Consider the following 26,275-nt stretch of genomic DNA (forward strand, 5'->3'; position numbering starts at 1 on the left):
TTGTCAGGGTTGTTTGTGACTTTGAACAATGGAGTCCACAGTTCAAATTCATCACCAGACAGGCCTAGATTGGTAATCTCACACGGCTGGTATACAAAATATGACACTGATGAGGTCCCTTGTTGAAGTGGGCTTTACTCTAAAGCTAACAATACCATTTCTAAACTGGGAGTGTTCGATACCGGACACACTTCATCTTGATGGGCACCAAATCTCACAAAAATGTTCCCATTTGTCTCCGAATGTATTTGCCAAGTTTGTTTACTTGTTGCAAACACTCTTTTACTTGCGCTACCAGAATGCAGATCATTTGTCTCTTGCCATCAATTGTAGTATGTATTCAATTTGAATAGTAAAACTCTGTTTCTCTTTAGGTTACCATCAGCAATGCCACAATCCCAAAGTAGATAGCACAACGAATTCATCCACTTCACCTTGGTTTTGTCGACAGTGTATATTTGCATTGGCTGTCAGGGTAAGAGCAGTTCCGGCTTCAATAATTTGTATGTTTTGGCAATACTGTCTTCGTGCTACTAAAAATTACAAGTGCATGTTTATAAGATTATTCAGCTTGTCTAATGGGTAGTAAATAGTTCAGTATCATTCCGAAGGCAGTCATTATGAAGCACTGGTTAATATTTGGGAAAGGATTTAAAACAATTGGTATTAATTTACAAAACTCCAGAAGGCTAATGGAAGACATGAGGAAAGAAGGAATTGAACTGACAGGTTTGCAAGAAATAAATAAAGTTGTTGGCTCTGAGCTATGGCATCTTCATCCCAGTTGTTGATGGGTTTCCATGCTCCTCCGTGCACGGATTTCTCAACCTTACAGGACATGGAGCCAATGATGGGCACACTTCATAATCCCTCACTGAGGAATCAAAACTGCACCTGATCACATCCTGAGGATGTCCCAAGGCTTTTCCGAGCCAGTGAAATCATAGAAATCATAGAAACCCTACAGTACAGAAAGAGGCCATTCGGCCCATCGAGTCTGCACCGACCACAAACCCACCCAGGCCCTACCCCCATATCCCTACATATTTACCCACTAATCCCTCTAACCTACGCATCTCCGGACACTAAGGGCAATTTTTAGCATGGCCAATCAACCTAACCTGCACATCTTTGGACTGTGAGAGGAAACCGGAGCACCCGGAGAAAACCCACGCAGACACGAGGAGAATGTGCAAACTCCACACAGGCAGTGACCCAAGCTGGGAATCGAACCCAGGCCCCTGGAGCTGTGAAGCAGCGGTGCTAACCACTGTGCTACCGTGCCGCCCCTGAAGTGTGACAGTCGCCGTTGCTATTAAGGAAAACAGATAGCCAATTAGTGCACAGCAAGATCCCAGCAAATGGGATGAACGACTTTTCTTTGGCTCCATTTGGATGAGGGAAGATGTTGGGCAGGATAATGTCCTGTGTCCCTGAACTCTGAAAAGCAATGAAAATTCTCTTCTTGATTATTGATGGTTCTCATTGGTGTGAAGAATTGTCAGAACAAAATCTGAATATTCAACTCCAAACTTCAATTCTTGACCCTATACCTTTTTGAGTCTGCACCCTGTTTCATGCCAGCTTCCTCAGACTGCGCAGTGTTAGTCTGATACTTGGAGAGTTTCATGTCTTAACACCGTTTTGCCCTGATATTAGTTTTTTTCCAATGACTTAACAGTTCTCCCATGGAACTACTTGCAGAAAATTGTAGGATATGCTGTTTTATAAGGACAGCCTGTTATCCACATGTCGCTAAGATGTCCTTTTATGCCGCAAAGTTTAATTGCTGTGAGTAGGAATTATCTGAGTCCCATTAGGAGGTAATTGCTGTCAGATATATCCTGAGTTCAGATACAGTTTAATTGCTATTCCTCTTTCTTCAAGCTCTTTTTTAAAAAACATTTTGTGCATTGCTAGGTTCTCGATCCATTCAGTTGTGATTTTTGATGCTGTTTGGTGCAAGTGCCATATTTGTAATTCAGGTGCAACTGTGAAACCTTCATGTTAACCAATCCACCACCTGCATTGAAAGGAAAGGGCCCAATCTGAAACCAAATTCCAAAAATTCTAAATCCCCCAACCGCCAGGAAAAAAAAACGAAATGCCAGAAACCAGCTTCTCAGCACAGATGAATCAGTCACAGCCTGTTTGTACCCACATGGTGGAGAAGTTGGTGCAGGCAGCCTGTAGACTAAGCTTTGAGATTGAGGGATCGTATAGGGTCAGACCAAAAGAGAAAATGCTGGAAAATCTCTGCAGGTCTGGCAGCATCTGTAAGGAGAGAAAAGAGCTGACGTTTCGAATCCAGATGACCCTTTGTCAAAGCTTACTGGTCAGTGGGGGAATAACAGGCCGCAGAGAAAGATGATCCAGTTTGGGTGGGTTCGACAATTACCAGATTTTAGACTTGGGCAGCAAGGAAACCATAATGAATGCTCTACTCATACTGAGCGGCTATTGATATGTGCAAAGCTTCTGGTGGGGATGTAATAATGCTGAGGTATTGTGTCTCTGTTGTGATAACACTGGATTTATTTTGCTGTCTCTTTATAACAGAAAGGAGGTGCTTTAAAAAAGGGCCCACTTGCTAAAGCCTTACAGATCGTCAAACGAGTTTTACCCTACAGTATGGATGAACTTAACTGGGATTCTCTGCATAGAACTAACCTCCAGCAATGTTACTGTTACTGCGGAGGACCTGGAGAGTAAGATTTGCAGATTAGATTTTCTTTTAAATTGCACTCACCCCAAACCTCCCTTGATGTTTCTCCCACCATCCCGGGTACCTTACCCTATTCCTTTGACCAATCACTAGGATACATCCACTGAGAGTGGCACAGGTAGACTTTACCTCAGAATGTTTGACCCACCCCACCCCAACTGACTAATTGAGTAGTCAGAGTGCTCAGTACTGGCTAGACGCTGGTGTAGTGGTCTTGCCACTGGATTTAGTAATCCCGAGGTCCAGGCTAACACCTGAGGAACAAGGGTTCAAATCGCACTGCTGCAACTGGTGGAATTTAAAGACAATTAATAAATCTGGAATTGAAAGTTATTCTCGGTAAGAGTGACCATGAAACATTGGTTGTTGTAAAAATTCTTCTGGTTCACTGGTGTCCTTTAGGGAAGGAAATCTGCCATCCTTGGTCTGGTCTTCATGTGACTCCACAGTAATCTGGTTCACTCTGGAACGGCCCAGCATAGTTCAAGGGTAGTTAAGGATGGCAATAAATGCTGGTCCAGCCTGTGATGCCCACATCCCATGGAATAATTTTAAACAGGTACAATTTGGATCGGAGCTCATCCCCCAAACGTGCATCACTACTTGTTGCACCAAATCTGAAGCTTTAAACACCATAATTAAAATGATTAAATAGGAAGGACCATTAAATGTCATTTGTGTGGCACAATCGTTAGCACTGCTGCCTCACAGGGCCAGGGACCCAGGTTCAATTCCAGCCTTGGGTGACTGTCTATGTGGAGTTTGCACGCTCTCCCGTGTCTGCGTGGGTTTCCTCCGGGTGCTCCAGTTTCTTCCCACAGTCCAAAGGTATGCGGGTTATTTGGATTGGCCATGATAAATTGCCCCTTCGTGTCCAACGATGTATAGATTAGGGGAATTAGTGGGGTAAGTATATGGGGTTAGGGGGATAGAGCCTGGATGGGATTGTTGTCTGAGAGGCAGACTGGATGGACTGAATGGCCTCCTTCTGCACTGTCGTTCCACCTAGTTTCCAGCACTTTGCTTCCCTACAATGGCAAATTGACAGAATAATAAGGTGCTGCATACGATAGCTTAGTGCTTAGACATTTTAACAATTTTTTGTTTGTGTTTAAGATCTAGTGAATCACGATATTTCTGCACCTGCCCTCCATTACACTGGTGCGTAAAACTCCCCTTAGTGAGCCAGTGGGCACAGCTACTGAACAACACAGACCAGAGGATCTCAGATTGGTTCCTAATTTCTGTTGGGACAGCTACCGAGGAACTGCATTTGGCCTCGGCTTAGAGAGGGAAAGCAGTTGGTTAAGGATCACATTCCTGATTGTTGCCCCGTGTCTGCTGCTGGATTTAGGGTTTGTGGACTTTAGTTGACAGTGAGACAGACCTCGAGCAAGATGTTTCTCATGGTTAATGAGCCTGCCGACACCAACCCCCTAGATTGATGTATGAGGAATATCCACTTGGCTGAGGGACGCTGGCACCCATGGGAATATATCCGAGGGAATGGTCTTCAATGGGAAAAGTGGGAGAAAATGGGGAAAATGTACAAAACTGAGGAAGCTCTATACGTTCCCAAAAGCCCCATTGCCATTAATTTTTTAATAGTCACTGCCAGAGAAATGTCACACAGAGGGTACGCGATCTTTATGCACGGACCAACACCTTTTAAAACGTCGGAATTCTCTCAGTCTAGTCTTCAGTTTACTTGTTAGAAATGATTTTCAGCCACTCATGTGGATTATCAGCCAGGGAAGGTTCAAATGTGCTGACGTGTTTCATTGTAAATCTGCTGATATTTCACCCTGATGTAAACCTCTCCGCCTTCTGACACCAGGTGGTACCTGAAAATGCTTCAGTGCTGCAGATGTAAGCAGTGGTTTCACGAAGCCTGCACTCAGTGCCTGAGCGAAGCCATGATGTTTGGAGACAGGTCTGTTCACATTCAGTCATTTTCCTAATGTCATGGTGAATGATAAGGGGTGGGGTATGGGGTGGGGGGGTATCATTCTTTCACTCACTGCCACGCTGCGAATGACTATTATTCCCACACGACCTGCAATGTGTTCTTCTAGTACGTGTCAGATACCTTTTGTGTTGATAGCTACACTTGGGAGATTGGCAAGTCCATACTTGCTTCAGTCACAAATGTGGCTTGTTTGTTTCTCTTTCCTCGTCGTTACTCCTCTTTGACTAAAGGTTTATTTCACACATTTACTGAAAGTGGATATCGCGCACCCATTTTGTGAAGTTAGAAATTTGGCCAGATGTAAACTCTTCACGGTGCAGTGTGGAATTTTCCCAGGGCATGGGAGTGTGGGCATTCAGTGCCAGAATTTAACTGCCCCGCCCGCCATGGAATCGGAGCGGGCGAGGGGCAGACAACGGAAATGTCCGTTGACCTCGGGTGGGAATGTCCGGTCTCGCTCAAGTGAGGCTGTAAGGTCCTGCCCCAGATCTCAGATGGCAAACATTGTGGTCTCCTCAGCAGCATTTGTGTATGCGGCACGGTGGCTCAGTGGTTAGCACTGTTGCCTCACAGCGCCAGGGACCCGGGTTCAATTCCCAGCTTGGGTCATTATCTGTGCGGAGTCTGCACATTCTCCCCGTGTCTGCGTGGGTTTCCTCCGGGTGCTCCGGTTTCCTCCCACACTCCGAAAGACGTGCTGGTTAGGTGCATTGGCCATGCTAAATTCTCCCTCAGTGTACCCGAACAGGCGCCTGAGTGTGGCGACTGGGGGATTTTCACAGTAACTTCATTGCAGTGTTAATGTAAGCCTACTTGTGACACTGATAAGTAAACTTTAAAACTTTATTAGTTAGAGGCTCAATGGCATTTTTACAGAAGAAATTTAAAATGTGCAACCAGGGTGGGAGAATGAGGCAAGAAATCCCCCCCGCTTTCTGTTTCGTAAAGAAGGTCAGCAGCCCGTGTCTCAGAGGTTTCAGTACTTAGATGACTGGATGGTTAAATTAACTTTTTGCATCTTGTTTTTGTTTAAGTGCCCCGCAGTGTGTGGCAGGTGCTCTGCTGTTCATGAGCTGAAGTTTACTGGTAACCTGAACATAAATGAAGGAACTTTCCATTCTCCCTGCACTCAAAATCACACTATCAGATGTTGCTGGAATAGCACAACTCATGGCAGATGCCATCAGTTAGAAATATTCCCACTCCCTTCAGCTCAAATTGCACCATAACTTGCTGAAAGGGAAGGCGATGGCCTAGTGGTATTATCGTTGGACTATTAATGCAGAAACTCTGCTAATGTTCTGGGGACCTTCTAAAGGGCAAGTAGGCTTGGGTAATAAATGTTGGCCAGGCAGCGACGCCCATGTCCCACGAATGAATACAAAAGAAGTCAGGACTGATCATAGTGTGGTGAGGGCGACCAGAGTATCTGGGAGCTCCGTGAACCCCAGGACCAACAACCTTAACCAAAGAGATTTGGGGATTGAGAAATAAACAGGGGAATGACTGAAAAGCAGGACGAATCGGAGTCAAATCAGAAACGAGAGGAATAAAAAGAGGCATAGGAAGATTTGTTTAAAACAGTGAAAAAAAGAGACAAAGGAAAAATAAGAATGTAAACATTAAATAGTTTTACATTTTTAAACTCTCCCAACATAATCACTACCCGAAAGAATAAGACTCATTAGTTTAAATTGATCGTGTTTTCTGGGCCAGAGAGGTTGTTTGTCTTTACAGTAACTATTATCATCTTCCTGAAAGTGTGCTTACACTATTAATTACCACATTTATCTTTCTGTGGCAAGTTTAATGGACACTTGATATGAAAGTTCTTAAACCTAAAGGGTGGTGAAGAGTAAGATACCCTTTGTCCAAAGCAAATGGTGAAACTGTATTAATTGGCCAGCAATTCTAGAGGTTTGCAATTCAAATCCTCTGGACTTCTTGACCGGTTTGCTTGTTAATAATGGCGTGCATTGCCTACTCCTAATTCTCCCAAGTTCCACCCGAGTGTTTCCATTTGCCAAACATCCCCATTAACAAGATGCCCATTCACTGCACGTATCTTTATTGTATTGACTATTTACTGTTCTCTTTTCAGATTTTATTTGTTTGTTTGCTCAGTGTGCAATAAAGGACCCGAATATATCAAACGCCTACCCCTCAGATGGTAAGTCGTTCAATGGATTTTAAAATAGAAAAATAATTTAAAGTTTGATTCACAGCAGGTCCGATTGTTTGCCTCGTTGTCGCTCAGGCATTTTCCACCACTCGGAGTGAACGAGGCACTGACCCCCACGCCAGGTCACATTTGAAAGGCAATCCTCGACTCGGATCACCCCCAAGCTGGATATGATCGTAGATCATGTTGCTATATTGGGATGGGTGGAGGTGAAGACTGAAACCAAGCTCACCAACAGAAATCAGCGGTTAATGAGCTGTCGACTGGTGGCAATTGGTATGCTGCGTGGTTGTACACAATGAATTAATAATATGACCAGAGGTCCAACCAAAGAAACTCGAGCATCACTTCTTCCTGTTTAATTAGCTTTCATTAATATTGTATGATTAATATGTGGAGAAAACAGATGCTTGGCTTTCAGCATTGAGTATTTTTAGAAAGACATTATATTCTTTTTAATTAAACAAAAACGGTGGTGGGTGTGGGGGAATTACAACCCCTGGTGGGTCAGTGTCACAAAACACAAAACATTCAAATAAATTTATCTGATCAAACCAAAACGTCATTCCCGAGGGTGATGAAGGGGTGCTCCAGCCACTGCGGTGCCCACCAGGCTTGGAGCGTATCGATGGACACCCCATCCTCCCTTTTCAGGGTCCCCCAACCACATACATGACCACGGTAGAGGGACAGATAGTCAGGAGAAAGACGTTTTATGAGGGATTGAGCTTTACAATGGATTAGCACATCGCATCTCGGGCGAGTATTTTAATTCCTGCCTGTGTAAATGGGATGAATGCCGCCTTTCTCTGCTATTCTTGTATGAGATGAGTTTGTCAAACCTAGTCTTAATAGGCACAGTTCTACAAGAAAGCGACAGTCAGCACTAACTGACAATGAAGTAGCAATCCCACGCGGAGTGGGGACAGAAGTTCTGCTGTTCAAAGTGTAAATTCACGCCGTGCTTTTAGGAATTCTGTTCTGAGGCTGGGCCTCATCATCAGTTCGGGGTAGACTTTAGTCTACATGTAAACCATGCAGTAAATTCCCAAGTGACCTTGATTCTGAAACTGGGTGCTAGAAATGGGAAAATGTATAATTTTGCTGTAATCCCAATTGTTAAGACCCAGGCCAGAAACTCCAAGATGTTTTATAAAGTTAGTCTAGACCCTAAGTTTTACATTTGAGTTTGGCATTAGGCTGAGCATAAGGTGTTTAGCACCAGGTATGATTCAAGTGACCCACTAGGAAGCTTTTATCAAACAAAGTTTATTTAAGAACACAGTTAAAATATAATAAAAGGAATTAGCATAACTTTACCAATTACAAAAATTAAACATGGCACAGTATAAACCTTAGCAGCTGGCTATTCGATGTCATTCCAAGTTAAACACCATCCTTCAGACACACACCTTTCTTCAGACTTGGCACAGAAACAAGTATGTTCCTGAGATGCTGGGTTTCCAGCTTTTTAACAACTGCTATGAATTGATGTTTTGAATGTTGGATCAGTTCTCTGAAGTTTCCCAGCCCTGGGACATTCAGCACGCCTCTGGAGAGAGAGAGAAAAAAAGAGACACTGCATTCTTCCACCAGCTTCTAAAAGCAACTGAGAAGATTAAACTAAAACTTGAACTTTTCTGTGGGGAAAAAAGTAACTGTCCCCAGGCATATCACCTGACCTATAAATCATCCCCAAATCAGCTCCACTCAGCAATCCGCAAAGGACTATAAAGCCCCAGGACACCGTGTTAGTCCAGATTAAAATCAGCATGTTGTTCATTATATTGCTCCAGTAACAATAGAGGACACCAGCTACAGACAACACGGCACCAATAAAATCTTGCCAAGGAGCATGATTAAAATACATTTCTTGAAGGCACAGTATCATCACATAATGAACATCAAAAATAAAAGTGACAGGAGAGGGTGAAAATCTTCTCTAAGATAAACTGGGTAGCAATAGATATGACTCACTTTTCTTTATAACCCAATGCATTGACTCAATTTTACAGCGCAGCACTCCTAACCTCACTGGGGTTAGATCACAGCGCAAGATCTCACCATTCTGGGTGGCTGAACAGGGGCCACTGGAGCCACCACACCTGGTCTCAAAATGGCAGAATTCCACCCCGCATGTTCAATGACAGTTTCCATTTTTATTTTCCTAATCAGAAAGGAAATTGGCCGCATCTAAATTCCCAATTTACTTCATGTGGAGAACGCTGTAACATATTGGACAATTTTGGTTTTTGGTGACTGAACACATCAAACTCCACAGGAAATGACAGGATTTTAGGCAGCATCTTTCAAATCCATGACCACCACCATCTAGAAGGACGAGGGCAGCAGACACACGGGAACACCACCATCTGGAAGTTCCCCTCCAAGCCACACACCACCCTGTCTTGGAAATGTATCACTGTTCCTTCACCGTCACTGGGTCAGAATCCTGGAACTCCCTCCCTAACAGCACTGTGGGTGTACCTGCACCTGAAGGGCAATTGGGGATGGGCAATAAGTGCTGGCCTAGCCAGCAACGCCAACATCCCACAATTTGGAGTAAGTAATTCCAATGCTTTGTCAATCATATTCCGGTGTTCTTTCCGTTTTCTAGGAAAACTACAGGTCACCAGCACAACAAAGGTGTGCGGGTTAGGTGGAACGGTCATGCTAAATTGACCCTAGTGTCAAGGGGATTAGCAGAGTAAATATGTGGGGTTACGAGAATAGGGCCTGCGTGGGATTGTGGTCGGTGAAGACTCAGTGGGCCGAATGGCCTCCTGCACTGTAGGGATTCTATTCTATTCTAACACAGCCTGAAAATGACGTGTTCGCACAACCTGTCCTGTGGCTACACCAAGGGAGACCAGGATCAAAGCTGTGGTTTGTACTGAGCAGGTGACTGGCCCAAAGATGCGGCACCAGATATTTGGGCATGATTTTGGCGGAGTGATTCTGGAATCAGTACTGAAGTGTAGTATAACTGAACGTCACACACTGGGGGCTTTGAGTGTCTGATTTCCGTATCAGTAAATGCGACATGTTTTGGGAGCACCTCATTCTTTTATTAAAACCCTATCCCTGTGCTTTATTTCTAGGGTAGATGTCGTGCACCTCGTTTTGTACAATTTAGGGGTCTGTGGGAAAAAGAAGTACTTTGATTTTGAAGAGGAAATATTAATATTTATTAATCACAACTGGCTGAGCCTCCAGCTTGGAAAGGTAGGTGTACATGTTTCTGTGGGGCGGGTGTATAGTTAAATGCTCTCCTGCTCTGACACAGGTACAATTGCTCCAGTTTCCTCCTACAGTCCGAAAGACGTGCTGGTTAGGTGCATTGATCATGCTAAATTCTCCCCCAGTGTACCCGAACAGGCGCCGGAGTGTGGCGGCTAGGGGATTTTCACAATAACTTCAGTGATAATGTAAGCCTACTTGTGACACTAATAAATAAACTTTACAATTCCACATCAATGATCTTTCCTAATATTAAAAACTAGTTTGTCTTCAGCAATATCTGGCAAAGTGGTTGAAAGGTTGTTTGATTTGAAGCCAGTTTAATGGATGTTAAGGAATAGTCCCCAGTGTTGGTCATCAACATTCGAATGTAATTCATTTTGGGTTCTTAACCCTTCAAACGCCAGTGTAAAATCAGAAAAACAAACACTCAAATGTGACTTCCTGAGGAAACGATCAGGAATACAATCGAACATATAGCTTGATTTTTGTAACTGCAGAAAAGACAGAGTGTTAATGTAATTCTTTGTTTTATGGTTATAAGGGTTTAATGTTTTTTTCCATAAAATGTACCTTATTCATAAAATATCTGAAAAAACATTTCAAATTGACATTACAGGAAAGTGCAATGATATTCACATCCTCTACAGAGATCAAACTGCACTTGGTGTTTCAATACACTGAGAGCATTACAAACATTCCAATATTTTCATCACAGAGTACAATGCTGTTTAAATTATATACAGTCTCACAACACCAGGTTAAACTCCAAGTTTATTTGGAATCACGAGCTTCCGGAGCGCTGCTCCTTCATCAGGTGAGCTCCGAAAGCTCATGATTCCAAATAAACCTGTTGGACTTTAACCTGGTGTTGTGAGACTTCTTACTGTGCCCTCCCCAGTCCAACGCCGACATCTCAACAGCAAATTATATACATCGGTCATATCGCACTGTGAAGTGCTTCAACATTTGCAATGTGCAGTCAGGATTAAGCTTACAGTCTAAGGGGTTTTACACTGTTACTAGCCCCTCAGTCCATATTGGCTGAAAGGCCTTACACATTGGCCTTTCCCCATTTGGTCTTGGTGGTGGCTGCCACAAGCTTGAGTGTGTCCCTCAGCACGTAATCCTGGACCTCGGAATGTGTCAGTCTGCAACACTTGGCCAAGCGCAATTGTTTGCACTGGAATATCAACAATTTCAGTCAGAAAAAGAAATTTAACTGCTTTATTTACAAAAAACTCCTAAATTGATAATGATGAGACATTTTCCGTCAGTTAGTCACTCTTGCGCTCGAGGAATTCCTTTAAGTGGGCATCTTGACTGGTTGTCTTCTGGATATTTCCCCCTGGTCTTAACTGTGGATGGGAAGTGTGGGGTTTGAAGGAATGGGCAAACTGTCTGGTCCCCAAGAGTTTAACTTTGTTCCCTCTAGGCAGGGAGAGAGGAATTGTGGGTATGGTAACATACACCTCAATGGGGTGGCACGGTGACACAGTGGTTAGCACTGCTGCTTCACAGCGCCAGGGACCCGAGTTCGATTCCTGGCTTGGGTCACTGTCTGTGTGGAGTTTGCACGTTTTCCCCATGTCTGCGTGGGTTTCCTCCAGGTGCTCCGGTTTCCTCCCACATTCTGATAGACGTGCTGGTTAGGGTGCATTGATCCGAACAGGCGCTGGACTGTGGCGACTCGGGGAATTTCACAGTAACTTCATTGCAGTGTTAATGTAAGCCTTGTGACTAATAAGTAAACTTTAACTTTATACCACAAAACCTGGTAAACAAAGATGTAAGAATTAACTCAACAGAAAAGTCTTGGAAACCGAAATCAGTTGCAAGGTTCTCAATTTTTGAGCTTGAAATTAAATAGGGGTTACAATAGAGATAGGAGGCCTGAGTTAAGCTCTGTGTAAGTGGGCAGGTTTCAACTGAGTTTAAAAACTCAGCCATAAAGTATAGTCACAGAATACTACAGTGCAGAAGAGGCCCTTCGGCCCATTGAGTTTGCACCGACACATGAAAGGTCCTGACCTGTCCATCTAATCCTACTTGCCAGCACTTGGCCCATAGCCTTGAATGTTATGATGTGCCAAGTACTCATCCTGGTACTTTTTAAAGGATGTGAGGCAACCCACCTCCACCACCCTCCCAGGCAGCGCATTCCAGACCGTCACCACCCTCTGGGTAAAAAATGTTTTTTCTCAAATCCCTAAACTTCCTGCCCCTCTTTTCTAACTTGTTCCCTCGTAACTGACCTTTCAAATAAAGGGAACAGCTGCCCACTGCCCATACCCCTCATAATCTTGAACACCTCAATCAGGTTACCCCCTCAGTCTTCTCTGCTCCTGAGAAAACAACCCAAGCCTATCCAACCTCATAACCTAAATGTTCCATTCCAGGCAACGTCCTGGTGAATCTCCTCTGCACCCCCTCCAGTGCAATCATATCCTTCCGATAATGTGGCGACCAGAGCTGCACACAGTACTCCAGCTGTGGCCTCACCAAAGTTCTATAACTTTGAAGCCAAATGCTTCAAACTTATGTAGCTGTCGAGACCAATGAAAACTACATTTAATACGAACAAATTTGGTGAAAAATCTGCAATGTAAATATACGGAGCGAATGGGAGCAAAGGTTATGGGGAAAAAGCAGGATTGGGCTATTGAGTTGGATGATCAGCCATGATGGTGATGAATGGCGGAGCAGGCTCGAAGGGCCAAATGGCCTCCTCCTGCTCCTATCTTCTATGTTGAACTTGATTCAAGTTATCTGATCAATTCTCTTTTGTACTAAATTCACACATTGGATGAATCATTTGGCGTGGAAATCACTTTGAATTGTCAGGTTTAGAATTTGTACAATTAATACAATAAATAGCATTGATTTTGTAAAAGGATATGGAAATGACAAAACAAGGCCGAATGCTGAAACGATGATTTATTTTTTAAAGAAAGCTAATATTGAGGCGCATGGCCAGAAGAGTCAGGTTCATACCTTCAGAGGCTTTACAATGCCAATAGTCAGACCACGGCTAAGAGCATTAGGTTTTGTTCTAATCACCATATCACATTGAAGATGATGCAGCGAAAGACGGCAAGGATGACTCCTAGTGTAAAGGGAATAAGCTATGAGGAGAAATCCAGGCTGTACAGTCACTTTTTACTGTTGGATCTTGATGGGTGATATCCCAACCTAGAATGAAATTTAATCTCAGTCACCTGCATAAATTGAGTTTTCCATTTCTTGGCTAGCTCGTGTATCCAGCGTGCAGGGTGGGAACAGTATATTCATCTCACTAGACAAGAGCAAGGAAGCTGCTGATGCAAGATCCAAACGGTTAATAATTCTGTTCTCAGCTGTGGATCAAAAACATTTCTGGTTCATGTGAGATCTGGAGCATTTAAAAAAAAAAATCAATAAAATTCTAATCATCGACCTTCCTGTCTCTTTTCCAGATTAAAATCTCAGGAGATATTGTTGCTGAAATATTGCAGTGTTTCCGCACGGAATAATTATTCTTATTTCTCTTCAGTTGACAGAAATGACAGTGCATGAACGGAAGCAGCCTCTTCTCGATGCTTTAAACAGCTATAAAAGCCGGTGAGATGTTACCTTGTGTTTTATGAGTGGGACTTGGGTGAAATTGCAAAAGCCGCATCTCCATTTGATATCACGAGAGGCTTAATAATGAGAATAATTTGTACATTCATGAGGGGGGGCACTGTCTGTCACCCTTGGGTGCTAAGTTTGCACCCAGCTCACGTTTGACATCTCCGTCTACAGTACATATAAAAGTTCAAAATTAAAATGTGTTTTTGCTTTTCCTCAAGGGAAAAACATTCCAAAACTCCCAATGAAGATCATACCTCATTTAAAAATCCTGCAATTGCCGTGCGCACACTTTGTTTCCTGTGCTCACCATTTTTGGTCACGTTTTTACACCTGAATAGAATCCTATGTTGCAGAAGGAGGCCATTCGGCCCATTGAGTCTGCACCGACCACAATCCCACCCTATCCCCATAACTCCTTGCATTTACCCTAGCTGATCCCCTTGACACTAAGGGGCAATTCTGCATGGCCAATCCACCTAACCCGCAAATCTTTGGACTGTGGGAAGAAACCGGAGCACCCGGAGGAAACCCACGCAGACACGGAGAGAACGTGCGGACTCCACACAGATAGTGACCCAAGCCGGGAATCGAACCCAGATCCCTGGTGCCGTGAGGCAGCAGTGCTAACCACTGTAATACTGTGAATGGTTACAAGTACAGAAGGAGGCCATTCGGACCCGTCATATTTATGCTACCCCTCTGCAAGAGCAACTGACTTAGTCCCACTTCCTTGCAAATCTTTCCTCTGGATAATGATTCGATTCTCTTTTGAACCTGCCTCTGCCAGACTCTCAGCAGAACATTCCAGATCCTTAGCACTTGCTGTGTTAAAAAGGTTTTCCTTGATGCCAGTGTTGCTTCTTTTGCCAATCGCTCGAACTCCTCTTGTCCTGAATCCTTCCGCAAAAGGAACACTTTTTCTCCCTGTCTCCTTCACAATTTTGAACACTTCTATCAAATCTCCTCTTAATCTTCTCTTCTCAACTGAAGCTCCTCATCCCTGGAACCATTCTTGTAAATCTTTTCTGTCTGCCTCCACCCCTCTCCCTCCCTCCCCAATAGCTTCACATCCTTCCTAATGCACCACATTTGGTGCCCAAAAATGGACAATAATAATCCAGTTTTTAAAAAAATTCATTCATGGGACATGGGCGTTGCTGGCTGGCCAGCGTTTATTGCCCATCCCTAGTTGCCCGAGGGTAGTTGAGAGTCAACCACATTGCTGAGTTCAAACCAGTGTTTCTTGCATGTTTATCAGAACTTCCTCACTTTTTAAAGTTTAATTTTTTGAACTTCACACCCTATTTATAAAGTTTAGGTTCCCATTCACTTCATGAACTGCTTTCCCAACCTGCCCTGCCACCTTTATTGATTCCTGCACTTCTACTCCAGCTCCCTCCTGCATCCTCTTTGGAATGGCGCTGCTGATTTTGTTTTTATTACCTTCCCTCGTTCTTCCTACCCAAATGAATCACTTCACACTTCTCTGCGTTAAGTTCCATCTGCCAATTGTCTGCCCATTTTACTGGCCTGTCAATGTCCCATTGAAGTTTAATGCTTTCCCCCTCCCCATGTAACACTGAAAATTCCTATATGGAATTCTCCAACGGGGTGGCACAGTGGTTAGCACTGCTGCCTCACAGCGCCAGGGACCCGGGTTCAATTCCGGCCTCGGGTCACTGTCTGTGTGGAGTCTGCACGTTCCCCCCGTGTCTGCGTGGGTTTCCTCCGGGCGCTCCAGTTTCCTCCCACAGTCCAAAGATGTGCGGGTTAGGTGGATTGGCCGTGCTAAATTGACCCTTAGTGTCAGGGGGATCAGCAGAGTAAATCCATGGAGTTACGGGCTTGGGGCCTGGGTGGGATTGTTGTCGGTGCAGGCTTGATGGGCTGAATGGCTTCTTTTTGCGCTGTAGGGATTCGGTGATAAACTGGTTCTCTGCTGCTGCATTTGCAGATTACAACCACTAAGTGGCAATGTAGCTCTACTGGTTGGGGTGGGGGAGAGGGACTGAGTCTGCTGTCACTGGGGAAGAGGGAGAAATTGGTTGAAACCTACACAATTATAACGTTCTTATAAAATACGTTAAAAACACACAGGAATTTTCCCAAAAAATGTGTTGATTTGGGTGAGAAAAGATCGCAATTTTCCCACACTTTGTCATTTTTTGGGAAGGAGTGAGTTTTGCACTGGCTCTGAGGTGGCTCTAAACCCTGTAGCAAGCCCGGCGTCACAGAGACCGGACGCTGTTTTTAAAGCGTGCTCCGATCTCAGTGAAATTGAGGACTTCCTCCCTCCCCTTGTGGACATTGGGACCTCCCCCCGCAAACTCATTGAAGGCATGTCTCTCCCCGCTGTAGATCGCCAGTATTGGGACATTCCCAATGGGTCCCACTTCACGCCCCAGCCCCTTTGTGCCCCACCTCCTTGGCACTGTCCCTTGTGCCCTGGCAGTGCCATGCCAGATTGGCACTGCCCGATAGGTACACCCCAGCCCTTTCATGCCCTGGCAGTGCCACACCAGGTTGGCAGTGCCTGATGGGTACGGCCCAGTCATGTCACCAACCACCCAGGGGCTTCAATGGCCTCTGAGCCCCCTCTCTCTTCCCCCCAGTGTGGCCATCGTGGCTGGTCTCTGCTTGTGGAGACCAGTAGTGGTTCTCGGGTGTTCTCGCTGTGCCAAGGATCGGAAAATCCCAGGGAGCAGGGAGAATCCGATTCGGTGTATTTAAATACTTATTTACATAAGAACATAAGAAATAGGAGCAGGAGTAGGCCATCTAGCCCCTCGAGCCTGCCCCGCCATTCAATAAGATCATGGCTGATCTGACGTGGATCAGTACCACTTACCCGCCCGCTCCCCATAACCCTTAATTCCCTTACCGATCAGGAATCCATCCATCCGCGCTTTAAACATATTCAGCGAGGTAGCCTCCACCACCTCAGTGGGCAGAGAATTCCAGAGATTCACCACCCTCTGGGAGAAGAAGTTCCTCCTCAACTCTGTCTTAAACCGACCCCCCTTTATTTTGAGGCTGTGTCCTCTAGTTTTAACTTCCTTACTAAGTGGAAAGAATCTCTCCGCCTCCACCCTATCCAGCCCCCGCATTATCTTATATTTAAATATGCTCCCCTGTAATCCCAGAGTAAGTCCAGGAGCGGTGGCTGGGAGGATCACAATGGGATTTCGCGCTGGCTGGCGGTGAATGCGCTAGGCCTCTCTCCCGTGATTCTCCAACCCCACTCTGCGCTAACGCAATCTGCGCCAAACTGCGGCCAGATTTTCATATTTCTATAAACAAGTGAACTTTAATAATTACATAATACTGTTCTGCTTTATTGCCGTTTTCTTTTTGTTGGTGCCCCAAGGTCACAGTAAATTTCAGAGGCTAAAATGGGGTCACGTCAGGAAAACAGTTGGGGAAACACCGGCCGGAATTCTCCCATCCCGCCTGCCGCTGGAATTTTAGCGGACGGGTTGCGGACAATGTGAAACCCCATTGACAGTCGGGCGTGAATTTCTGTCTTTTAGACCAGAGCGGCCAGAAAATTCCACCCACCATTTAATCCAAAAAGTAAGAGTTAAAAGCACCCTAGTGTTGAGAAAGGGTCCGTTGAATCTTGCTTGGGAGTGCTTGATGTTGAGACCACCAGTCCCACAATGGCATGGTTTTATATTGGCAGCAGGGGGATAGTTTCTGCATCTCCTCCTAAAAAAAAATTAAGACTTTTTTTTGCCAGAGTCGTTTACCTTGCAGTGTTTCTACCATTATTATTCTTAATTGTACAACATTAATATAAAATCACATTTCTGATTTGATGGGGCAACTGCAAATATTCAATTAATCACCCAATGGGTGGAAGATGTCACGGGGGAGATGATGTTATCACCGACCTAATGTGCATCATCTGGTTTATTTCTCTATTTCACATTCCCGGCACATTGTCGCGGTTGAACCAAATTTACCGGCCTGCCGTTTAAAAACAATTCTGAGTCCGAGTCTCTGGGGGAATTTATTTCACCCCAGCGATTGATGTGAGGATATGGATGGAAAGGGACAAATTAAATTCCAGCAAATATCATCTCGATGCCACATGAATAATTTATAAAAGATAACTTTCAAATGAAAAAATCTTACTACAAGAGCTTCAAATAAAATACCAACCAGGACCGTCACTCGGTGACTTACAGTCACCACGCTTCACCTTGTTGTATTTTTTAATATTCATTCTTGAGATGTGACCATCTCCGACAAGACTGGCATTTATTGCTCCAACTATTGCTAAAACACTCACCTCCCCTTCACAGACAAAACAAAACCAAACCATTTAATAAGGAAAGGTATGTTTTATTATAGACCAATTTCGTGTTTTAGAAAAACAATGCTTGAGATTTTCCCCTTTGTATGTTTTTGCTGGCCAGCCCCGGTTAGAACGAGGTACCCAAACTGACAGGAGGATAAGTGACCATATTTTTAAAATATTCCTTCATGGGACATGGGCCTCGCTGGCTGGGCCAGCATTTATTTATTGCCCATCCCTAGTTGCCTCAGAGCAGTTGAGAGTCAACCACATTGCTGTGGCTCTGGAGTCACATGTAGGCCAGACCGGGTAAAGACAGCAGATTTCTTTTCCCTAAAGGACACTAGTGAACCCGGATGGGTTTTTACAACAATCGACATGGTCATCAGTAGATTCTGAATTCCAGATATTTTTTTATTGAATTGAAATTCCGCCAACTGCGGTGGCGGGATTCGAACCCGGGTCCCCCAGAACATTGGCTGAGTTACTAGATTAATAGTCCACCGATAATACCACTAGGCTATCATCTCCCCTTGACACCCTTCTAGCTCCTTTACTTGAACTTCATAAGCTGGGGCTGATGACACCACGCTTGTTTAGTCTGCCTGTGAGATTGACGACTGTTTTCCCACCTCTGTGGTCATCAACAATCTCAAACTCCCCAATAAATCACCCTGGAGTACGGTCGGATGAGAACCTGCTGTTTTCCACATTTCTCTGAATTCTTGATGCCTCTCGGGGCACGGGGGAGAATATTGATGCGCACCGTGATGCCGCTCCATTAATGTGGCAAAAGAGAAGGAAGCTCAGGCCACGGCGGCTGAAAATCAGTGAGAATTAGGAGATAGGGAGGGGTTGGCGTGCATGCCGGAACCATGGAATGATGGGAAACCTCGCTGGAGGTTTGGGGCTTCAACAGCTGGAGGCCATTTTCACAATGAACAGCTGGCGGTGAAAGGGGAGATTGTCCACCTGTCACCCATTCACAGCTTCTGAGCTTATGTACCTTGTGAAGTTGAGCTCATCCTTAGTAGAAGACATTTAGTGAACTGGATCGCATCCAGATTGAGTCCACACCTATCATGTAACAAGTCGCTGACAGTTCTTGCTTCCATGGGAAGGTGTGAGTTTGAAGCTGGGTGCGTCTCCAAAAATGGAGGAGGAGAGGAAGAAAATCTGCTGGTTTGACTCCTGGGCCGCTGTTGTGGGCATTGGTGGAGAGACATTCTAAACAGCCATGGGACAAGCCTCCAGACTGGCCTTGCAACCAGAGAAAGAGTTGTGTTATTTGCAAAAGGGAAGAAAGATACATTTCTATTGATTCAAAAGCTTCGATTTGATTATCATAGAATCATGGAGTTCCTACAGTGCAGAAAGAGGCCATTCGGCCCATCGAGTCTGCACCGATGACAATCCCACCCAGGCCCTCTCCTCGTCACACCACATTTTTTGCCAACCTACGCATCCCAGGACACTGAGGGGCAATTTTGCACGGCCAATCAACCCAACCCGCACATCCTTGGAGTTATATTAAAGGGCTGTGAGTTTTAGTTCAACCACCTGCTCGGCCCACTTTTCCTATTCAGTATTTAACATCCTCTTTACTCTCGCAAAGAATTCCATGAGGTTCATCCACGTGAGAAGCACAACAATTTCTCAGTGATACAACTCCCAACACCAACCCTCAGGGATTTAATGTTGGAAGAATGTAGTGTCATGATGTGCATTGGAGGCTAATGACCGAACCAAAGGGAAACTTGGATCATGCTAATAAAACAGCCTTGACGTACTTATCTTTTATGTTAAAGGTTTATTTGTGGTAAAGAAATTAAAAAGAAAAAATGTATTTTTCGTCTCCGTACTCGAGTACCCCCAGTTCCTCCAAACATCGTTTTGCCAGAGAATATTGGTCAGTTGACTGATAATGGTTCCAACGAGATCAAGAGGAGAGGAAAAAACATGTTGGTGTTTGCGCCAAAGTATGGGTATGTATTGAGCATGTTTACAGACTCATACCGCTAGCTACATGGCCCGTTAATCCAATGAGTACTTTAGTTTGATGGAAGTTTATAGTAATTGCTCAGTATCTGTAGTTATATGAATGTCACATCTGTGGGTGCGGAAATCTTGTGGCGCAGTGGGTAATATCCCTGCCTCTGACTCAGAATTGATTCAATTTATTTTTAATTTATTCAATTTATTTATTATTTTGTAAATTGAGTTTGTGTCTTTATATGCCCTGTTTGTGAACAGAACTCCCACTGACCTGACGAAGGGGCAGCACTCCGAAAGCTAGTGGCTTTTGCTACCAGATAAACCTGTTGGACTTTAACCTGGTGCTGTGAGACTTCTTACTGTGTCCGACCCAGAAACTCAGGGTTCAAGTCCCACTTCAGGACTTGATGGCGATGGAAGGTGTACTCAATCTTATCAACCTGTAAATCCTTCCAGTACGTCTGAAGGCAGGCAGTAAGAGTGGGAGAGTTTGGTCAGCCATGCCACAGAAGGCAACATCAAACCACTGCAATACTTTGCCAATGTAATCATGGACTAATGCAGTGGAATTCCATGGAGGTCACCAGTGCCCTCTTAGGGCATGGGATCTGAAGGAGCAGGAATAACTGTTTAGACTGACTTGGTTGTTTATTATAACCTGTCTGGATCTCTACCTGATTTAATTGCCTTTGACTCTTGTTTGCTGTGTCACAGTCCCTTGCCAGAAGTGCCTCAACCTCGCAGACGAAGACTTCCATTGAAAAGGGGAATAAAGAGCAGAAAATCAAACTGGTTTCTGCAGGACGCGGTTCCAGAGGTTAGTTACACCACCCGCCCTCCACCCTCTGCTTCAGCTGTGAATTGTAAAGCCCCCTTTAAGAAAGTCTGTATCATAACCAGTTTAAAAAAAACCCACATTATCCTGCTCCAAAACCAACTTCCTGAGGAATCCGGGATGCGGTACGGGAATGCTGGTAACCCAAACAACCTGGGATATGTAACAATGCTTTGGTCATCAAAAGACATAGGGGGAGAATTCTCCAGCCGTTCTCGCCCGCGGGGTTCTCCAGTCCCGCTGGCAGTGCTCCCCCTCCCGCGGGTTTCCTGGTGGCCTGGGGGTGACATCAATGGCAAATCCCATTGACAGTGGCGGGACCGGAGACACCCGCCGCTAGCGAATGGGATGCCACCTCCTGCCACCGAGAAGCACGTGGCTGGGAGGCCTGAGAATTCCCCCCCCCATGGGCTGGAATGTTCCAGTCTCGCACGCCCCGCTACCACTGCCAGGGAGACGGAGAATTTGGCGCTCAGCCAAATCTCCATTCCCGGCCGCAGGCGAAGCTGGAACATCCCAGCCTAGGAGAGAACGCAGAAGAGATTTTCCAGCACTTAAGTTGTGTTGAGGGAAGCTGAGATTTCCCTCTGCATAGCTCGGGAGGCTGAGGGGAGATTTAATAAAGGTGTTTGAGGGTTTTTGATAGAGTAAATCAGGTAAAAAAAATTATTCCATTGGAGGATTGGTCAGTAACCAGAGTAAGAAGTCTCACAACACCAGGTTAAAGTCCAAGTTACTGCAAAGTCAGTAACCGGAGGGCAGAGATCTTAAAAACTGAGCAATGCACTGCCTGAGAGGGTGATGGATTCATAATTAAACAGTAACTTTCCAAAGGGAATTGGAGATTGTTTGAAAAGGGAAAGTGAGCGGGGCCGTGGGGAAACGGTGGGGGCTAATGGGGGGAAAGGTGGGGGCTAGTGAGGACTTTGAAAGAGAAGATTTGCCACGACTCCTTCAACAACACCTTCCAAACCCACAACCACTACCATCTAGAAGGACAAGGGCAGCAGGTACATGGGAACACCACCTCCTGCAAATTCCCCTCCAAGACACACACCATCCTGACTTGGAACTATATCGCCATTCCTTCACTGTTGTCGGGTTAAAACCCAGGAATTTGCTTTCTAACAACACTGAGTGTACCGACACCACAAGGACTGCAATGGTTCAAGAAGGCAGCTCTGCTATCATGTGACTCTCTCCATCATACTGTGGGCGGTTCTGTTCTCCAGTCCCACCTTAACCCTTACTCTGTCGGATACTCTTATACTACATCTCCTCCCCCTCCCAAGTCCTTACCTAAATACATTTACAATATAATCTTTACTTGTTACCCTTTGTCCCCCACCTCGAGTCTCTGACATTATAAATTTTGACGGTCCGGATGCTTGATACTTTGGGAGGAAACCGGAGCCCCTGGAGGAAACCCGTGCAGACTCCGCACAGACAGTGACCCAAGCCAGGAATTGAACCCGGGTCCCTGGCACGGTGAGGCAACAGTGCTTGCCACTGTGCCACCGCGCTGCCCATGTGACTCTCTACATTACACTGCAGACGGTACCATTCCCCGGTCCCACATTAACCCTTGTTCTGCCTTACCCTACATAAACCAAAATTCCTCACCCATTGCACCAAAACCTGGCTGTTCCTTTCATTGTAGGATGATGTAGGCAAAGTAATGCACGACGTGAAACATTCAAATATTTCCTGGTGATGAGGTGTTTAATGAGTGAGTGAATTATAATAATTTGCAATTAATATTCTAATTGTTGTTCATCATTTTACTTTCCTCCAACCATAGAGTGACTTCTCAACCGCTGAAAATACCAGCTACTATTTGGCAAACATGTTTGACTTCACCGTGGATGACATTCAGAGTTTGAAAAGGTGAGTGGGGTCCCGCTTTTGAGTTGCATGTTGGAAACAGTCTCAGGATGTGCGTGCTGCGTCAGAGCAGGTCAAACATCTGTAAGGATGGACTGAATGGTGCTCCCAGTCCTACAGCATTGCTCCCTTGAAAGTTGTGGGCAGCATGGTGGCACAGTGGTTAGCACTGCTGGGCCTCACAGCGCCAGGGATCCAGGTACAATTCCGGCCTCGGTTGACTGTCTGTGTGGAGTTTGCAGTTTCTCCCCATCTCCGCTTGCGTTTCCTCCGGATGCTCCAGTTTCTTCGCACACTCCACAGATGTTCAGGTTGGGTGGATTGGCTGTGCTAAATTGCCTCTTGGTGTCCCAAAATGTGTAGGTTAGGGGGATTAACGGGGTAAATACTGGGGGTTACGGGGAACAGGTCTGGGTGGGATTTCCCCTCTGTGTCAGGGGGATTACGTGGGGTTACAAGGATAGGGCCTGTGGGGGATTGTTGTCGATGTAGACTCGATGGGCCGAACGGCCTCCTTCTGCGCTGTAGGGATTCGATGATTCTATGAAGCTCAGCGAAAGGCGGGAGACACCTGGTGATGACAGATTTTAGCCTCCGCACAGCAGCGTTAAGCTGGCGCTTTCAAAACTGGCTGCAAGGAGCAACTGCAGACACAAACCCATTTGATGCTCAAGTTCCAGCCTATTTGGCTCTGACATGCTCACCCTCTCTGCCCTCCTCAAAACCTCTGTCAGCCAGATTGTTCCTTCTCCCTGGAGATTTTAGATCTGTCTCTTTTTTTAACCTGCTTTCAGTGATCGCTCTGAGGGGACTTTTAACTCTGATGTGGACTCGACCGATGCAGCAAGTACGTCCGGTTCTGCTTCAACCAGCTTGTCCTGTGACTCTCTGTAAGTTTTGTTTCACGATTAATTATGCAAACATTTGTGTAGAGTCTGCCTAATGAATACTGTCCAGCTACAGAAAGATCCATCCTGACCCACAGAATACAGGCAGTGAGAATGTTTTTCACAGAAAGATGGCACATTTTTCATTAAAGCTCAGGCAGAGTTGTGTCATAAAGAGATTCTTCCTACAGTCCTGCACACCTTACCTTCAATAAGCATGGCACAGTGGTTAACACTGCTGCCTCACAGCGCCAGGGACCCGGGTTCACTTCCGGCCTTGGGTCACTGTCTGTGTGGAGTTTGCACGTTCTCCTCGTGTCTGCATGGGTTTCCTCCGGGTGCCCCGGTTTCCTCCCACGGTCCAAAGATGTGCAGGTTAGGTGGATTGGCCATGCTAGATTGCCCCTTGATGTCCCATGATGTGTAGGTTAGATGGATTAGCCATGGGGAATGTGTGGGTTTACGGGGATGCGGCGGGGAGAGAGTCTGGGTAAGATGTTCTGCCAGAAAGTCAGTGCAGACTCGATGGGCCGAGTGGCCTTTTCTGCACTGTAGGAATTCTGTGAAAGAAGCAAACTATTGCAGATGTTGAAAATCTGAAATAGAAAGTAAATGATGGACATACTCAGCAGTCCAGGCAGCATCGGTGGAAGGAGAGAAACATTTTCTGTGACCTCTCACCAGTATTGTTATTTATTATCTTGACTTGTTCTGTTTAATTTTCTTGCTCTTAGAAAGACACTGGGGAGTCGTAAAAGAAAGGCACCGATAGAATATTCACTGAACAGCAAAAACCAACAGAGGGAAGGCATTGATGACCCAGTGAATGGGGTGGATCAGACTGATCAATGCATGGATAATAATTACATTAACGGCCACACCTTTAACAACATGAGTGACGATGACACCTCCTTGTCCCATCTTAAATCCTCGATCACAAATTATTTTGGTGCTGCAGGAAGGCTGGCGTGTGGCGAAAAGTTCCAGGTGCTGGCCCGGAGGCTGACTCTGGATGGCAACGTGCAGTACCTGGTAGAATGGGAAGGTGCCACTCCCTATTGAAGAACAACTGGGAACCGCCCCTCAGTGACCAGAGGAGCCTGGACTGAAAACCTGGTGTCTGCAGCTGTTTTTAAAAAAAAAAAATCAAAGCAAACTACAGTGGAGCTGCCAGCTGTATTAATATAACTTTCTTTAAAAATGATGCAGGTGGGATCTTCTGCTGCTGTTGGTAGCTCGAGTACATAGTAAAGATACAACTAAAGAACATTCCGGTGGCCCTGAATGAGTGCTGCACTCGCTTTATCCAGCAGTGCAGATAACCTGATGCGGAAACAGCGTCAATGGAGTGATCTTTCTCATTACGAGGAGGACGCGGAGCGTATGTAGAAGTTATTGAATGGTGGAGCAGGCTTGAGGGACTGTGCGCTCCATCTGCTGCTCTATTTCTTAGGCTCTTGTGTTTACTTTTGATTGGGTTGCTGGTGTTGATGTCAGTGGCCAATGAGTGAGTTTGTGGTCATGAAAGTCTTATTTAAATCCTGGTTTGCAGGAGCTTTTCCGCTCTGGGGAAGGGAGACGGGCCGTTCAGTTTTAAGTGACCTGAAGAGCCAAGTCGAGATGTGAAAGTTGTGATTGTAAGTTTTGATTTTTTGCAGATTTTAAACTGCAACGTTGGATGCGACGGTGAATGGAAATGGTGTATACTGAGAATGGTTTATCGTAAAGTGGGATTAAGCCTTCGCAAAAGCTGATCTTAAGTAGAGCCCACTGTATCTGCTGCATACCTAGCTCTCTCTACTGGTCTATTTTCCATAACACGACTCCGCTTTAGAATTATGCCAGCTGATTGTACAGCCAGTTGCTATGTAACTGATGGGAACAACAGCTGGCTAGCTTTTTGAAGAAGTTTGTACTTTGCATTTGTTGGCCTCTGCTGCTTAAACTTTCCTATCAGCCAGCTTTGCTAAAAGTTTTATTTTTGGCAAAAAAGGAACCCTTGTTTATCAGATGGAAGTCGATCTGTCTGCCAAGGGCACACCCAGCTTCTGCAGATAAGGCGATACGTAGATTTGTTGCTGCTGCATGTTACCTGCTTCTGTGGGTACCGACATGTTCCTTATTGGAACTGGAATTTCCAAGATAGAGAATATTATAGAACCCTGCTTGAGAGAATGTGAATTGACAAATATTTAAGCTGCTGCTTTTGCTCCGTGGGTCTGTCTTATTTGTACAGACTTCGTGTGCTTTGCCATCTTTACCCTCCCTTCAGAAATTGCTTGATATACCCGTGCCAAATGTAACCAGGCTGAAACCTTTTCTTTTTACTGCCAGGGTAATGACCGTAACATTGTGTGCGGGTCACACACTGTTAGATTCTTTCTTCTGTCACCCCACTTTGGTTGCTGTAAATTGGGATTTTGTTCTGTCATTTCACTGTTTCTCGAAGGATTTCGTGTTGTTTCTGTTCTTTAGCGGGCACTTTAACTTTTGTGTTGGATTTTCGGCAGACCTTGACACCTTTATCAAGTGTCCTGTCCCTCCAACATTCTGTAAACCCAAAGGAGAATGGAGGCCTGGCACAGTACATCAAATATTTCAGCTTACTAAAACAGTGCAGTCTGAATTTTCAAAGGTCCAGGGGCC

General features: G+C 45.2%; 1 protein-coding gene across 1 annotated transcript in view; it reads left to right on the forward strand.

Moving 5' to 3' along the window:
• The window catches only part of phf19 (PHD finger protein 19), a 46,446-nt gene extending 21,634 nt beyond the window's left edge, over positions 1–24,812 (forward strand). The window contains exons 5-15 of the mRNA XM_078226397.1: positions 375–475; positions 2,560–2,708; positions 4,563–4,658; positions 6,796–6,864; positions 9,978–10,101; positions 13,649–13,716; positions 19,837–20,013; positions 20,738–20,840; positions 22,660–22,745; positions 23,537–23,632; positions 24,364–24,812. Coding sequence (XP_078082523.1) covers positions 375–475; positions 2,560–2,708; positions 4,563–4,658; positions 6,796–6,864; positions 9,978–10,101; positions 13,649–13,716; positions 19,837–20,013; positions 20,738–20,840; positions 22,660–22,745; positions 23,537–23,632; positions 24,364–24,691 — 1,397 coding nt within the window. The 3' untranslated portion in view covers positions 24,692–24,812. The remainder of the gene's footprint in view (positions 1–374; positions 476–2,559; positions 2,709–4,562; positions 4,659–6,795; positions 6,865–9,977; positions 10,102–13,648; positions 13,717–19,836; positions 20,014–20,737; positions 20,841–22,659; positions 22,746–23,536; positions 23,633–24,363) is intronic.
• Positions 24,813–26,275: the final 1,463 nt, after the last annotated feature.

The sequence above is a fragment of the Mustelus asterias genome, chromosome 13, assembly GCF_964213995.1.
Source record: "Mustelus asterias chromosome 13, sMusAst1.hap1.1, whole genome shotgun sequence".
Lineage (NCBI taxonomy): Eukaryota > Metazoa > Chordata > Chondrichthyes > Carcharhiniformes > Triakidae > Mustelus > Mustelus asterias.